Here is a 17,814-nt window from a genome sequence, read left to right on the forward strand (position 1 = left end):
GTAAAATGAAAGTGCAAGAGGTTAGCTGAATGGCCTATGACCAATAGAGCAGAAAGCTGCCTGGCAAGTAACTCTCTGGCCACTGATGGTGCTATTAAAGAGGTACATAAAGTGTGTTTCCCATGGACAAGATTAGGCCATAGAGAGCAACCCTAGGGGTGGCTTAGTCATGTGATTGCCGAGACTGGCAAAGACTCTGTAGGCCATGGTTCAAGGTGCAAGACAGGATGCCCAGAAGGCAGACAGCAAGGAGATCTCCAGGTGAGAGATAGCCAGTCAAGGGTGGCCTTCTGGGTACATTTGAAAGCACTTCAAGAAGAGAGGCGTTTACCTGTCTTTCCATCCCTACTATGGCCAGAGAGTGAGAAACATCAGCTCATGCTAGTGTACTACCCCCTGCCCTCCACCCTTTCCTTCTATCTCAGCCCTTGTGAAGACAGACACGGTGGGGACTAAGTTAGGGGCAGATGGGATGACAACCTGAAGGTGAGGCAGAGAGAAAGGTGGTCTCTTCAGTATGCCCCGAGCAGGGCTAAATGGACGAGGAGAGAAGTATTTCCTTGGAACAGAGTTCAAAAAAAAGAAAAAAAAAAAGAAAAAAAAAAAAAAAGGAACAGAGTTTAAAATTGTAGTTAATGTAAAAAAAAAAAAAGTCATTTGAATTATTACCCTAATATTGAATTATTAGGTATTAGTAAGTAATGAATTATTACTTTTTTTTTTACTTGAAGAAACTGAACATTTTTTAATTATCAAAATGAAAATGAAAGTTCTGGGAGTTTGCCTAGGGTTTATCCAAAAGACAAGAAAGAACTGCCCATTACCCCACAGCAGGTTGGAACTGGTTTGTGGGGAGGCAAGAATGACACTGCTTTCTGATCACCCGAGGTCCTCTGTGTTCAAGTGAATGTTTAAGTACACAAGTTCAAAGAAAACAGAACTTGATACAATTACAAAGTGTGTTCTAAGATTATTGCAAATTATATTTACCCTGAATTATGGAATTTAAGTTTATCACTTTTATGGATCATCTGTGACCCATCTAAGATAATGCTTTCTATTGGGACACCTCATTCCGTTGAGCATCCAACTCTAGATTTTGGCTCAGGTCATGATCTCAAGGTCATGGGATTGAGTCCTGCATAAGGCTCAAGGCTCAGAATGGAGTCTGCTGGAAATTCTCTCTCCCATCCTCTCCTTTTACCCCTTCCCCACTCATGGACACACCTTCTGTCTCAAATAAATAAATCTTTAAAAATTAAATAATGTCTTAGCTTTTTAATAATGTATTAGCTTTTTAAATACTTTTAAAAGTGTTATCTCCTTTGCTCTTCACAAAAACTTGTACATCTATGGTCTGGTGTTATGATATGATTATTTAGGTGACCGAACTGAAGCTCAAGAGAAATCAGGTAAATTGCCCAGACCCATTGGTGGATTTCAGGTTTCTGACCCTTCGTCCAGCTCTCTTCCCATGATTTAATTAGACCAGGTTTCCCTATTTCCACCTCTGTGCTCATGAATTCATTAATTTATTAATTCTTTCATTTATTTGGCTTTTTTTGATGTAAAGTTATCAAGCATTGAACATGTGCCAGTGGGGGAAATTGCCATTAATAACAAGTTCAAAATGTAATTACAATCTGTAACAAAAGCCACTAACCAAGGAAAACACTCTCTCTTGAGTGTGTTACACGTATCTGGGTGAAATGGGACCTGAAACCTCAGGTGGATTAGGAACAAGAGTAAGGCAGTGTGGTGAGAGGAAGCCAAGGGCCTGACAAGGGCTGGGCCTGGCTGGCCACATCAATGATTCTGGTCTTAGCCTAAGAATGACAGGAAGCCATTTATGGATTTTAAATGGGGATTGTGTGATCAGATTTTCAAAGTCAGCCAATGTATCATCATCCTAAACCAAGGGAAACAGAATTATGAAGATAAATACACTGCCCCAAATAACCTGCTTCATAAATCCAAAGAAGAAATTGAGCAGTTTTCTCTGCTCCCTAGCCCATGAAATTCCTCTGGACCTATAACTGAATGAGGAGGTATTTATAACTGATTGTTTTGATATATCTAAAAATTAATTCTTGAGGACCTCAAGAAGCATCTCATACTTTTTTTTTTGCATCTCATACTTATTTCTTTTCAGTAACATTGTGTGTGCTTTTTTTCTTTAGTTCCATCATCCACTAATTCAGCAAAAATTCTCCCAATGAGAACACCTGTTTGAGCAGCACAATATGCTGTGATGACAGATGACCTCTGCCTCTGAAGAGCTTATGCCTGTCTATGATGGGTTTGATTTTATACAGCATGAGGGCATTATTGCCCTGATCCAGGAAGACAGAATGCTAGACCTGGTTTTGCAGTAGTTTGCTGGGTTTTCTCTAAACCATTTATATTCTTTTTAATTTTTTTTTCTACCAAGATGGTTGGCTAAAGTTATGGGAGCCGTATGGAGTCAAAGAATTAGATGAATTTGATGCATGTGTGTGTTGGGTTGTGTGTGTATGTGTGTGTGTGTATGTGTATAAGGCCACTTCTGGGTCTTAAGCTTGGGTCTTACGTGATCCAATTTGCAAAGTCAGCTATCTTATTATCATATACTGTATATAACTATATGTGTGAAAACACACACACAGTCCTTTAAACTTGATTTCTTTTTTTTTTAAGATTTATTTATTTATTCATTCATGATAGAGACAGAGAGAGAGAGAGGGAGAGAGAGGCAGAGACACAGACAGAGGGAGAAGCAGGCTCCATGCCGGGAGCCCGACGTGGGACTCGATCCCGGGACTCCAGGATCGCGCCCTGGGCCAAAGGCAGGCGCTAAACCACGGAGCCACCCAGGGATCCCCCTAAACTTGATTTCTACTAAATATGTAGAATACACCACGATGTTGTATACTTATGATTCCCTGAAGATTGGAGAAAAAACACAACTTGATAGTAATTTCATTCTTATTAGAGACATTCTGAATTTCCATGTCCTCTCAGATTCTCTTGGGGAAAAAATAGTTAACCGGGCATAAACAATTCAGATAGCACGAAAGGTACCTTCACCTACTCGCCTCTCAATAGATTAATCCTGTTTGAGAACCACAATGACAATGCACTGGCTCCAGTGTGGACTGTGATGCCCGCTCCTTGTACCTGTCACTGCAGGGAGCGTGGCTCCACCCTGAGCCCTTTTTCAGAGGAGTCTTCCCTGACATTGCTTCCCAGTTGTGGGTTGTTGGCTTCCTTTGGAAAAGCCCTGTGGATATGCTGCACCAACAGTATTCACAAAGAATGCCCTGTTTCTGTGAAAAGTCTTAGTAGACATTACAAAGACGAAGGTTCTCTGTCTGACTTATGCTGGGCGTTTACAGAGACTAGTTCTGGAAGCTTTGTAAGCCGACCAGAATACATATCAAATCATATTTGCACTCCCACCTGCTGTCCGAAAAGAGGCACTACATTTTTTTCCCTCCTTAATTTTGTTAATGTTAAATTCCTTTAAAGTCCGGTCAATGTATTTTTGTCTTTTTGCTGGAAATTTGGGAAAAGTGAAAGAATAGAAGAAAATGCTTTTTTTATTAATGAGAAATGTACAAATAATTCATTGTTTACACTGGATTCATTATTTTTTAAAGGTTTTATTTATTTGAGAAAGAATACAAGTCAGGGGGTGCAGAGGGAGAGGGTGAAGCAGGCTCCCCGCTGAGCAGGGAGCCCAATGTGAGGCTCCATCTCAGGACCCCAATCATGACCTGATCAAAAGGCAGATGCTTAACCACTGAGCCACCCAGGCACCCCATCATTCTTTAAAATATGGTTTAAACTAATTCATTCAATAAATAATTCATGAGTCCTTACCAACTGGCCGGTTATGTTACTCAAGGGAGATTTATTGGGGAATGAGCTAGACATGGCTCCTGTCTCCACAGTGCATGTGGTTTAGTATAGGAAGAAAGGGAAAGAAAGGGAAAGGCACAGGCATGCCAAGGACAGTGGAATGGCATGATTAAAATCCTAGAGTACGAGAAGGCAGGTGGCTTTAGGAAACCCTAAGGCAGTGTGGCAAGCTGGTTATGTAAGCTGAGTCACATGTACCATTGTGAGGAGGCAGTTTAGGCTTCCTTATATTATAAGCAGAGGAGCTGAATGGTCAGATTTGCCTTTGAATAAATACAAATAGCTAGCATTTATTGAGATCTCATGACATGCTGGTTGCTGTGGTCACATCTACATTTATCTTATTTGTTACAATAATTTCATGAAGTGCATGCATTATTTCTCCCATTATACCCATGAACACAAGGAAGCTTAGAGAGGTCAAGCAAGTTGTCCAGGATCTTTCAGCTAAGCGAGAACTTAGCAGCCTTGACTCAAAGGGATAATTATTTCCCCAGAGCTCCAAATGTATAAAGGCAGTTCTCATGGACTGGCTTGTGCCACATGTCCACTCCTGAACCAGTCAGTGAAGCCGAGGGTATAGAATGATTGATTGGACAGAACTGAGTCAGGTGGTCACTTCTGGAGCTTCAGTTGGGGAAGCTCTTCCTATGAGACCCTAGGAACTGGTTATGTTGTTCTCCAAAAGAAATTTAAACTGCTATGCCAGAAAAAGAAGACTAAGTGGATTCTGGACAGTTAAAAGTGACAGATGACCATGACCTCTCCTCAGTTTAATTTAAAACAATTTTTTGGTCCTGTTTAATCATTTGCTACCAAAACTTTTACCAACAATTTTAGAAAATTTTAGCAAATAGCAGACTTGAGTTATGCATAATCCTAACAACATTGTTACGAAAATAAAGCACTGAAAGTAGGATCAGAAAGGAGGAGTAAAAGCAGTGACCGTAGTAAACAAAGCTCACCATCAATCAAGGGTATTTTTGAGGGCATTTCAATTACTCCAACAGATTTCATTTATGAATGTCAAAGAATCAATGAATGAACCTTGGAGTTTGCTTCTTACTATAGATGATGAAAAAGTGCCCTGAGAATTTGGATGGCTTATCTCCGGTCTTACAGGCACGTAATGGCTTTTTTTGGACATTGCCATCGAGACTTTCCTGGGGAAGCATTTCAAAACTGGTCATTCCCAAATCCCTCCAAGTTTTCTAAGTTTTCCCTATGCTTCTTGTGCTTCAACAGGGCATTTTCCTGTTTCATTTTTTATTTGTTTTTAAATACTCCAATGGCATTTTAACTGCATTAAAAAAATTACTTTTTTTAAGAGAACTCTTTGGGCCCTTTGGAGTCTTATATAAAGTGACTGTTCTCAAAATCTTCCATCTTGGGACCTCTTATGTTTTTAAAACCTATTGAGAATCCCAGAGAGCTCTCCTGGAGCTGGAAGTTAAGTCTAACATAAGGGTGAAATATAATAATATTTATCATATCAGAAATTAAAATTGAGAATTAAAATATTATTCCTCAATAATAAATCCATTCTATGTTAGCATAAGTAACATTTTTCACGAAAAATAGCTATATTTCCTAAATTATAACAAATAGTGATGAGATTAGAAATTGTTTTACAGTTTGCAAATCTCTTTAATGTCTGACTTAATCAAGCATAGATTCTTATATCTGCTTTGGAGTCAATCTGTTGTGATATGTTGCTTTGGTTATTCTGTATGTTAGTAAATTGAACACCAATAAAAAAAATAAATAAATAAATAAATAAATAAATAAAAATGCAAAAAAAAATAAAATAAAATACATGAAGGAAATATGGCTTTGTACAGATGTGTAACTGAAAAAAGGAGGAATATTTTAATACCCTTTTCATATAGTTGTGTATATTCTTCTGTAATATCCTGCCCAAACTCAACAAATAGCAGTTTCACAAGGGTTAATTACATATCAATAAACTCATCATGCTCTGTTACATTAAAATACATTGGTCTATCTTGCACTTGAAATGGATCTTTTGTCCATGCATGATTTATAACATCATGCTTTTAGAAAGCATCAGTTCACAAAGTCATGCAAATCTTCCATATGTTGACATATTTCATTATAAAAATCAATACAGAACATTAATTAACATCACTGCTGATCTCACAAGAAAAGTCTTTAAGTATTAGGATGCTGTCAAGCTCACAGTGGTATATACAAGTTTTTCAAAATTTTAGTTCCTGCTTGAAAGCTCAGATTTGTCATTGCCCACAAATTCTTGTCTTCCTTAAAGCAATAGACTTACTTCATTCATTTTTGAGAAAATATCCACCATATATTCAAGTCCGCATGGCAATGAAAAATACATGGCTACTAGTACAGTTTGGTGCTGTTGCTTTGATGTGCTAAGGTAACAGCAGAGTTATCCAGCATTATTTTTAGACATTTAGTGAATTTGTCAACACAGTGGGAAAAGCAAATAACTTCTTACTTAGTACTTTTTTCAAAACCTGAGGTTTTGACCTCAGATTACCACCCCCTCACAGGATGTTAGAGATCTCCAGCAGTTCTGCTATAGTGTGAACAAATATGGCCATTATTGGAGATCACATTGAGGTTCCCTGCCCTGGTGGACTTGACCATGCATGCTCTTAGATAAGTCTTATTCCTAGGCACATATTGCTTATTTATGTTTATAACAGACAGTGGTTCAAAGCAGAAGCATAGGTCCATGGTCATTGAAATAAAATCTGCTATAAGGACCATACACATCATATTGGACCAAATTTTGTCTCAAGATGCTTGCTCTTAAATAAACCACAAAAGCCAATGGTATAGATAGAAGATGTTATTAGTATTACATTCAGTTTTGATTTTCATTTGTTAGGAATAGTTTTTAGGTTAATAAGGTAGGTGATATTTAAATTTAAACTTGGTTTTCTTCTCTTTTATTTTGTTATTTAGAAGTGAAATATAACATTTTAAAAATAGGTTATTTTTCCCATGTTTTTATTCCTTTTTTTTTTTTTCTCCATGTTTTTATTCCTAATATCAGTGATGAAAGGATTTTATTCTATTTTTGCCTGTTCATTTATTCTATTTTTTTAAAGATTTTATTTATTTATTCATGAGAGACACACACACACACACAGAGGGAGAGGCAGAGACACGGGCAGAGGGAAAAGCAGGCTCCATGCAGGGAGCCCGATGTGGGATTTGCTCCCGGGACTCCAGGATCACGCCCTGGGCTGAAGGCAGGTGCCAAACCGCTGAGCCACCTAGGGATCCCCCATTTATTCTATTTTTGATGCCATAACACATAGTGAAATTTCCATCCCCATGGTAATAAACATTTGTGATACAAATCATGATAGGTCTTTTTGAATTCATATCTTGGTAGATGGATTTTCTTTATGTAATGACTTTAAGGGGCATGCATTAACCATGTTAAATGGTTAAAATACGTTGCTTCATACACACATATGATGATTTTATTTTAATGTGAAATGAAGTGTTTTTGAAGACAAAAGCACCGTTCTCATATTCAGCTAAAGTGATAGAAATCTAAGGGTCTTTCAGAAATTATATATTAAAATAAAAGAGGCAGTCAAAGCCCTAAAATGTTAATGCTTCACTGCGCTATGATGCCATGTAAGAAACCAACCATGCATTTCAGTATCTAGGGCATTCCTGAGTGGTAGATAGTACAATTTACATAAATAGGCATACCTGTTTATGTAAACAGGTAAGTCTCTATACATAAACAGGCATACCTAAATCTACTTTTGTGTGATCCTCTTCCTCCTCTATTCAACAGATCTTACAATTATACTATGTCCACCACTGGATCATAAACTCCACTTATCATGTCTCCACCTCACTTTTCTTTGGATTTTAGATCTTCACCAAAATTCCAGTATTTCCAAGAAGAATTACCAATCAGTCCAACATCAATAGTTTTACTCTCTGGACCTTCAAATAACACCAGGACCTTGGTCCATGACTATGGGATACTAGGATTCATTCAAAGCTACACAAGTCTTATTCAGAGGAAAGCTCCATGGAAAGCTGGAGAGAGACTATCTACCCACAGGGTAGATTTTTGCAGCCTGCTGATTTTCTTTCTCTGGTCACACAATGATTCTAATTTTTTCCTCTTTTCAGCATCATACTGACAATGCCAAAGCCTATGAGTTTCTCAGGGACCTACAGAAATACTGGGTATTAAAAATAAATAGTAGCACCAAAATTCCAAAAGAAACTGTCAGATTAACATTAATGTATATTTAATTAAATCACTACAAACTGTAACACTAGGTTCACTTAATTAATTGCTAAATTTAGTATTAAAACAATTCCATTACCTTTGAAAACAATTTCTAGATTAGATCGTATTATGCTGCAAGAATTCCTGAGTGTGCTTGATGACTGCCTAGAAATCATAACCAGTCATCAATTAATTGGATTATTCACAGTCCAATAATTTCTGAAGCCAAATTATAAAAATGCGTTCAAATTATATACAGGACAAATTACACTTAATATGGGACTCAAGGGCATCTTACATGTTTACTGTGATGTATGATAGAAGCTTTAAAACAAAGTGGGATCCATGAAGGTTTTAACATAGCCCTGGCAAAAGTACCTCTTATTATTTAGACACCTGCTTATCTCAAATAGCGTATGTGTTATTTCCACCCCCCCCCAAAAAAAAAATCCCTTCCCTAGAGTTTGTAATAAGCATACTTCGGTGTATTTTTTAAAGGCCCATGACTTCCATGTAGCCTTAAGTCATTGATTAGAAACTTTCATCAACATGACTGATTAGGGGGAATCACAATATGTCTCTGCTACTACAGAAAAATGTTGTGTATTAAGGAAAAAAAACAAGATAGAGGAAAGATATATCTCTGCATTTGACTGATTTTATTTCTTTGATGCTAGATGAAAGGATTTTCTCTGGTGAAAATGCACTAATCTCCTATTGCTGTGTAGATGCAGAGGTTGAGAAGAGTCATTTGTCTTTACTTTCTGAAAGCAAAGAGAACTCTAAAACTCACAGTGATAGCAGTGGATGCCTTGGAGATTATCCTGTAACAATACCAAGGACATGATTTTGAAGAGAAATCCAATTCACCTTAATGGGAAGATGAAAAATGATTGAGAAATTACTATCTTTAAAACAAACAAAAACGGTGATAAGTTATATCCACTAAGAATAAAAAGAAAGAAATATTAAGTCACACAGTTCACTGGATACTTACTTAATGCAAACTTTAAGATGATCATGAGTTATTACTCTGGAAACATCCCATGATAATATCTTGATAATGGTTTATTCTAAAAAGGTAAAATTAGTGTTTTTCCTTTCCTTTTTTCTTTTTCTGTCTTTTCCTTTCTTTTTCTTTTCTCTTTTCTCTTTTTTTAATTTTCTTTTATTCTCTTTTTCTATCTCTTTTGTTCTTTTTCTCTCTCTTTCTCTTTTTCTTTCATCCCTCCCTTCCTGCCTCCCCTTTCTTTTTCTGTTCTTGCTTTTCCCCTCTGAGTCTCTTTCTTTCTTAATCTACTACCTTATTCTATTCCTTCTTGTTCTCTTTTACACTTGATCTTCATGGAAATTTCATAAAGAATATCAACTGTTACTTCTAGGATGATGATTGATAGAGTTTACAAACCAAGAGGTTTTCCTTGGGTGTAGGAATAACAGGTGCCTTTAGTACATCATTAAACTCTTAACGGAATGGAATGAGTTTTTTGGGGGGAAATAAAATTCTAACAAAAATCTCTTATGAGGCACAAGTCTCCAAAAAGTCTTGGCAATTTTTATGTTAGTAGAATTTATGAACATTTATTGTTTTTAGAGTCATGGTTCCTAAGCTTCCCTGTTTGAGGCTCAAAACAGAGTATTTCCAAGAGTAAGGGAGCTGGACAATCTAACTTCTATGACACAGCCCTAAAGAATCTCTGTGAGGCTTGGTTATAATCAGAATCTTTTCTAGGATTTTTTAAGACTTCTTTGGACAATTCTTTGTCAAAGGAACCTTGCTGGATGCAACATCATAAAGAATTGTTTCACCAACCTGGTCCCATAGATACCATAATAAATTTGAAACGTGTTTAAGAACTATGTAAAACTGAAAGAAGAGCCAGAATGAATGAGGTAAAGATAAACTCAAACTTCACAATTTTAAAAATGTCCCTACAACATGATATCACTAAGTCGCAATATTATGCAGTGTGCATGTGGGTTTGTATTTGCCTGTGTAAGCATGTGTACATAATGAATTTCATAATGCTAGTCTGCTGCTGTAGGTAGAATCATAACCCATATGAGCCATGTTGAGATCGAACAGTTGACTCTAGTGTAATCTCAACTTTAGAGCTAACCCATAGGGTCGTTGGCTAGTAGTGTAAAGGCCATGTGTAGTGGGGACTTAATGGCTTATATTGCAGTACCCAAGGGAACTTGATGAGCTGAGACATACTCTGGATTGATGTCCAATGGGGGTAAAGCAAAGTCTTTCCAGGTCATAATGAAATGGGGAGTTTGCGTGGATTTTGGTACAACTCAGTCTGTTCACTAGAGATATGAGTGTCTACATTTGAAAGAGGCTGGTTAAGTCAAAATCTGACTAGAAACCTGGCAGGAGAAATTAATCCCTAGGTATATTGGATCACGTAAAAGGGCTTCAGTTGTGTCACTCATCAGATAATCTCTTTAACATAAACTTGAAAAGGACTTTAAGTAAAGAAATACTCTTTGCCATCCTTTCTTAGGAAAAAAATATTGAATTTTCTGGCTCTGTGTAACTGACTGTGTTACCACAGTAAAGGGATATATGGAAACATTGGCTTCATCATAAAAACATGTCAATCAGGATTCTGATGGATGCTTTACCTGTTATTTTATATAACAAAAGATGATTTTCTAAGGTATGAAAGGATTTACAACTTCTGGGAAATGAGATTAATTTCTCAGTGATAGTGATGGTTTGTGTCACTGTATGATAATTCTTATATTTAAACACTTTTCAAGAGTGGGTGAGTAGACATGCCTGGCTATTAAGACAAGGCCTTTCCCCCATTGAACATCAATCCAGAGCATGTTTCAGCTCATCAAGCCCCTTTGGATACTGCAATGGAGCACGTGACTCAGTGGAGCATGTGACTCTTAATCGCAAGTTCATGAGTTCAAGCCCCACATTGGGCATGGAAGCTACTTAAAAATAAATAAATAAATAAATAAATAAATAAATAAATAAATAAATAACGAGCAGCTACTGGAATCATCTGCATAAAACTGAGGAAGGGAGAATTTCCAACCCTCATGCTTCCTCTGAAATGGACCCTGGAAGGTCCCGAACCTTTGAATGAGAACCACTGCCTTCATAAGTAGGAGAGCTAAGCTTTGTACCCAGGTCTTAAAACATATTCTATGTTATTTTTGTTGCTTTCATTCATTTTTAGGAGTTGCACTGACCTCTTCTAGGTTAAATTGAATATTTTCAGTGAAAAGGATAAAACGTATTAATCGAGCCCTTGCTGTGTGGTCCCCACCATGATAAATGTTCCAAGCCGCAAGCACTGCAAACACTGTATAAGTGATAAGGCAGTTTCAGGAGAGAAATTGGGATGCTTGGCAGTAGGGAAGGACTCATTGAAGTTGTCTTCGGAAATGGGTAGGACTTAGTCTGATGAAAGTCCACACAAGGGCACACCTGAGGTGAAGGACAGAAGCAGGATTAAATGCAGAACTGAGAAGGGAGACAGTTGTGTGCATTTTGGAGAGCAGAAGCGTGGACACAGTGGATCCGATCACATGAAGCTGTATCATAGGAGACCCTTGAAAATTAGTCGAGTGAGTTTGAAGTTTTTATCATGTGAAATATGGAGTAATTGGAAAATTTTGAACAATGTGGATGGCTTCAAAGTAATCGAGGAAGCTCAGTCCATTGTGTCCGTGTCAGTTTTTTCTTTAAGATTTTATGTATTTATTTGAAAGAGAGAGCATGAATGTGGGGAGGGGCAGAGGGACAAGTGAACTCCCTGCTGAGCACAGAGCCTGATGATGTGTGGCTCCATACCAGGACCCTGAGATCATGATCTGAGCCAAACTCAGACACTTAACCAATTCAACCACCCAGGCTGTCCGTGTCCAAGTTAATTTTGGGCAGATAGGTTATGGGAGTCAGCAGGGAAGTTTCTGAGACACACACACACACACACACACACACACACACACACACAGTATAAATTGGCAACCTTTATAGCTAACTCTCTAACCCTATTAGGTATCCTTAGGATTAGAAATAATTTAAATGTAGGCCAGATAGAAGGTGGAATATACTTGACACTCAAAAAAGTAACTGCTAATATAAAAGTGTGTGGCAAAAGTACAGGTGTCAAGTTTTCATTGTAAACTTTTTTCCCCTCTTTCTTATCAAATATCTTTAAATATATATGAAAATTAACATCCTCTCTGTACCTTGTTGAATGACGGGAACTCTTTCCATCCCCCAAATTCTAATCTCCAGAGTATCCCGTCAATGACCTGGATAGCTCATTTGGGCTCTTGAAAATAGAAGAAGAGTTAGGAGACTACTTTTATAATTTGGAAAAGTACTATTATTATGAAAAATGGCAAAAGTCTCAGAAGATGATTATAAAATGGAAAGCTAATAGAGATGAACCAGAGAAATGCTACGCTGAAAACGTGATAAAAGTATTCAGCACAAGCGCAGTGAGAGAGATTTCAAAATTGGAAAAACAAAACAAAACAAAACAGAAGGGAGGGAGGGAAATTTTTGGAGAAGATGAAGACATTTTAGGACATAGGGACCCGTGGACCACAGCTGAAGAGAAAGTACCCAAAATGATTGTGTCACTAGCTTTTTTCCCCCCGAATGAGGCTCTTGCTCTAGTTATCACCCTGTGGAAACTAATCCTAAATGAGGTACAAATGTCCAAGGGAGCAAGGGCCGTGTTTCTGTGATTTGTTCTTTATTGCCAGGAGCTGACTGCAGATAAAGCTCGTTTCGGAGTCCTTATGAGATCATTCCATCACCTGCCAATTACCAGCAAGCATCAGAAGTATTGGTGGAGTTGAAAGAACATGCAGCCCAACGAAATGCGAGCCATCACCTCAGACATTGCTCTGCTAACACTTTGCCTTTTCCCCCTGTTCACAGAACCGAAAGTAAGCTGCAAATTAGGCCGATCTGCGTCCACATCAGGTGTGCCCCCTCCATCCGTCGCTCCTCTCAGGCAAGCCAGTGACCTGCAACAGAGCCAGGTACCATCATCGTTAGCCAATCGTGATTGACTTCCTGTGATACAACATGCCAAACGCTTCCACCTCTGTCTGTCATGTGTTGCTGTAGACAACCTTTGCATTTGCTTTTATTTTTCTATGTTTGTGTGTGGGTGGAGGGGGTGAGTTGTGGCAGTCTGTGTTCTCATCTGAAACGAAAAGTCTTTCTTCTCTGTGACCGGTGAAACTTTCTTTGCTGTTTGTTACCAAATCGTTTTTGTCTCTGGTTCCCATCGTTCTGTAAAATTAATGTAGTAAATTTGTACTCTATGTATTGGCTTAGCAGTTATTTTTTTAAAAATTCTTTCTCTCTTCCATGTTTTGTGTACTTTTATACTGTCTCTGAAAATTTATCAACATTTGATAAATTTATCTGTTTTATGTAGATTTCTTTTTAAATGTTTTGTCTACAACACTTGCACAGATGTTGTCAATGAATTTGTACATACCTTTTAGCTCTTATCCTATTATGCTGTAATATTTGTGGCCATTTTGCTTTTATTTCTATTTAGCTTGGAGCATGATTGTAAGACACTGTGAATATCGATGTCCTTATAAATATTCATATACCAACTCATCTGGATTGAACATGGCAGCTAGTCTTCTTTCTTAGGCTATAAAGACAAATTGACCAACCAGATAATCTAGATATTTACCCAAAATTGTAGATTAATAAGGCGATCTTTAAATAAATGAATTTCCTCTCTTAACCCCAACAACATCAGAAATGTTCTCAGAAAGAGAATGTAAGTGTTTGTGCATGGTAAAGAAGATCTCTATTATCACTTGGAGCAAAGAGTCAAGAAATAAAGGCATAAAAAAAAAGAAATAAAGGCATAAACTAAAATATCATTTAATCCTTTACAGTAACAGTATGTTGCTCTGCTGTTCATTTGGCTAAATGGTTGTCTATGAGGAATTTAGTCTGGGGAAAAATCATGACACATGAATGGCTGTCTATAACTCACCCAATAGAAACTCAGTACATTGACTTAATTTGTGAAGCTTAATTGTTGTTGCTGTTCAGTATTATGGGTGTTAAATAGGGTAATGTCATCCTGGAGTGATTTCTCTCTGCTTTCCAGCTTTAATCTTTGCATTCATAAAACTCTTCTGAAATAGTAAATTATAAAACTAGTGATGGTACCTCCATGGGAACTGTCCATTACTGATTAGCAAATTACATATTCATCAATTATTTAAAATGTCAAGCTATTTTAAAAACATAACTAAGCAGAATAATTGCATTTTTTTTTCTAATGGGAGACATGGTGCTTTTTAGCATTTTGGTCTGGCTTAAATATGCACAGGATTTGATTTATGAATATATGAGATATCTATAAACATGAGCGATGAGAGGCTTCTCTCAAGGGCATCTCAAGTGTCATTTAGAATTCCTTGTGTCTTAATTTAAAATGTTAAATGCTTTCATAACTAAATGTATTCAGCTCAAATGCTTTTTGGGCAAAAAAGAAGTAGAAACGATAAGACAATGAATTAATAAATAAATAAAACAATTGACCTCACTAAGATGAACTGCCATCTTAGTTGATTTAAAGCTATTTTAAAAAATTACATTTATCAATATTTAAAGATTAAAAAATTGGATACAGAAAGGAAAGAAATTTAGCTGACTGTCAAAAGGTTGCATTAGCATAATCGATTTTTTGAAGACATGTACCTTGCTATTATATTGCCCTCAGTATCACAGTGTGGTTTTGTGTTCTGTTTTTTTCCCCCTTTTTTTTCTAATTATCTTTATAGTCATTTCATCCTAAGCCCCTTTAATTCTCAACGAAAGCAGGTTCTTGGGGTAAACTTCTTGAATAAAAACAAGACACAATGTTTGTGCCTTTGCATTATCAACTCTTTGCTCACCTAATGGGATATGCTTCATTCTTCCGAAGATAGCAACATGAGAAGGCCCCTTCCCTTCCCCCTCCTCACATTGCTTACACACTGTTAGTTTCCCTACAAACCAGCAGAAATTCTGGCACACATCCATATGTAGATGGGCTGTCAGGTTTCCAAATTAGAAGGTGAGCCTCTGAGACTCTCCTCTGTGGACTGTGACTGATTGTAGTATTTGCCTATTCCTATGTTCTAGAACAAAAGAGGTAAGCAGGACTCAGAAGAACCTGGCTTTGCACTCCTATGACTTAACATTGGGCTAAAGTCAGTGGCTACCTATGAAAGATTCTCTTCTCACTTAATTCCCATGCTCTTGACTGAGATGTGTCTCTCACAACCTGGATGACACTGCCTTTTTTTTTTTTTTTTTTTTGGTAATCCAAGGCAGCGTTAACCTGTTGACTCTAAGAGTGAATATCTGTACACCGACTAGGATATGGAATGCCTAGCATTATCAAACAATCACCCTAAGTGGCTTCTGAAGCAGTTTTTCCTGATATCAGGGTTCCCAGGAACTACATAACACAGAATGCTTAATAGGAGATGAATCTACTTCTTATTAGGAAATTGTGGAAAACCACGTGATTCCTTTAAAACAAAAGCAATTGCTAATCCCTAAAATAATTCTAAGGGTGCTTATCAGCTGAGGAACTTGGCTTTAGGATGCCAGTGACATTTCAGCCACATTAAGGGACATTATCGTTCATAGAGAAGGAACTGTGTTTCCTTTCAGATTGCTTGTTCACATCTTATCGCTTTTCTGTTTCCTCAGTACAATTTTTGACTTACCATTACATGTCATGATAAGAGCTTTCTAAGAAGTGTTGCAAGAGTATGTGTATGGAAGTGCCTAACATTGCTCCAGCAGAGAATTACGGAGGTTGCCTGCAAGTGCCCCTCCACCACCTCCCCGGCTAGGCCAATAATGATTGCCCACCCCCAAAGAGTCTAGTGACAGTTACATTACTGAGCCACAGAGGAGCCTAGGGCCAGCAGTGACTGTCTACCATCAGCATTTGTGTGTTAACAAAGGTCAAGATAACACTTGCTTGGTTTTGCAATCTTGGCCTCTGATAACTACAGTAAACACAAGATTTGTAGAAATGCATAATCTTATCTGACTGGAAGTTCGAAATATGCAAGAGAAAATGTAGTGCTCAGGAGAGAAGTGAGTTGTAAAGCATTAGAGTGTTATATTCTTTGAAACTCAGAGAGATGAAAACAAATTTTTTTTTTCTCTCTTAATTTACTCCAGAATAAGTAGACTAGACATGGGGTAAGACATTTCCTTGGAATTTTATTGCAATGCAGCCACATATTTTGGCATTCATCTTAAAGCAGTTCTTTGAAAATTAAACTGAGTTTCTGTTCCTGCTATGAAAATGCTATTTTCTTTCTTTAGTTATAAAAGTAAAATTTCACTGGGGCACCTGCGTGGCTCAGTCGGTTAAGGGTCTGCCTTCGGCTCAGGTCATGATCTCAGGGTCCTGGGATGGAGCCCTGCAGCCAGCTCCCTGCTCTCCTCCCTGCTTGTGCTCTTTCTCAGCATCTCTGTGGCTATCTCTGTCTTTCTCTCTCTCAAATAAATAAATGCAGTCTTTAAAAAATGAAAAAAGCAAAATGGCATAGAAGTCATATTGAACTTGAAATCCATGTAACTCTCTTTTTCTCTTCTGTAATAAAGTAGAAAGCCACGTGTTCAGAAGAAAGAGTGTGACCACTTTTATAGACAGTAGAAAATGATGTTTCTGTCATTCCTCTGTATCTGGCCAAGAACCAACCTACCTCTTGGAATGTGACCTCCATTCCACTGGTGATGACACCATCTGTAGTCTTGCTACAGCAGATGATAGGGCAGCAGCCAATGCTTATGGCCATGGGAAAGCCATGCTTTCTCTCAAGAATGGAGCAGCTATGGTGTGTCTCTACACAGAAGTGCCAGCTTTCTTTGGAAAAATGTTCCCAAAGAATGTTTGTATTTGTTTTTCAGGGAAGGAAGGGGATGAACACCACATGCTCCACTGTACGCACACACGCACTTAAACACTCATTTCCATACACTTAAGCTCCCTCATCCACACAACTGTCACATACTCACACATACATGTACATACTTGCTCACATTCACTCACTCATGAATGTCCACACTTCACATTTGTTAAACAACAGATCCCCAGGTGGAGTCGGGGAATCACACAGCAGTGATCACATCATATCACAGAATCACATCACAATAACAGTGACCTAAGTGATGAAATGAAACTTCACCTTCTCCCTGAGGCTAGTTTATCCTTCAAAACTGGATTATCTCTGATTATCCTTGATCTTGGGGAAGGGTTAGGAAAAGGCCATCTGTAACTTCCTTTGGACATACATTGTGAAGGCTGATAGACCCAAATCTCTTTAGAAATCTCACAGTCTCCTCCAAGGCCATTATCTCTTGTTTCGTGGGCCCTCCGCACCATGACAGATGCTTCTTCTTTGCCTAGGATAGGCCTCACCCCAGCTGCTGGTCAAGTGAGCATACCCAGGTTCTTGCAACTTGCCCTTCAGGGTGATTTCTCAGATGTTTATTCCTTTCAGTGCCAGCCCTCTGGACTCTTTCCAAGCTCCTCACATCCTCCTTCGGTTTGATGACCCTGCTGGAACATAATGAGAGCCAGCCCAGGGCTGGCTGCAGAGTAGAACATGTTTTCTTT

General features: G+C 37.9%; 1 protein-coding gene across 4 annotated transcripts in view; it reads left to right on the top strand.

The window, feature by feature from the left end:
* Positions 1 to 17,814, top strand: part of NYAP2 (neuronal tyrosine-phosphorylated phosphoinositide-3-kinase adaptor 2) — a 261,148-nt gene that overhangs the window by 200,914 nt on the left and 42,420 nt on the right. For all 4 annotated transcript variants that reach the window (XM_072796451.1, XM_072796452.1, XM_072796450.1 and 1 more), the window contains one exon: positions 13,083 to 13,186. In XM_072796451.1, the coding sequence (XP_072652552.1) occupies positions 13,083 to 13,186 (104 nt within the window). The remainder of the gene's footprint in view (positions 1 to 13,082; positions 13,187 to 17,814) is intronic.

This window comes from Canis lupus, chromosome 24 (assembly GCF_048164855.1).
Source record: "Canis lupus baileyi chromosome 24, mCanLup2.hap1, whole genome shotgun sequence".
Classification (NCBI taxonomy): domain Eukaryota; kingdom Metazoa; phylum Chordata; class Mammalia; order Carnivora; family Canidae; genus Canis; species Canis lupus.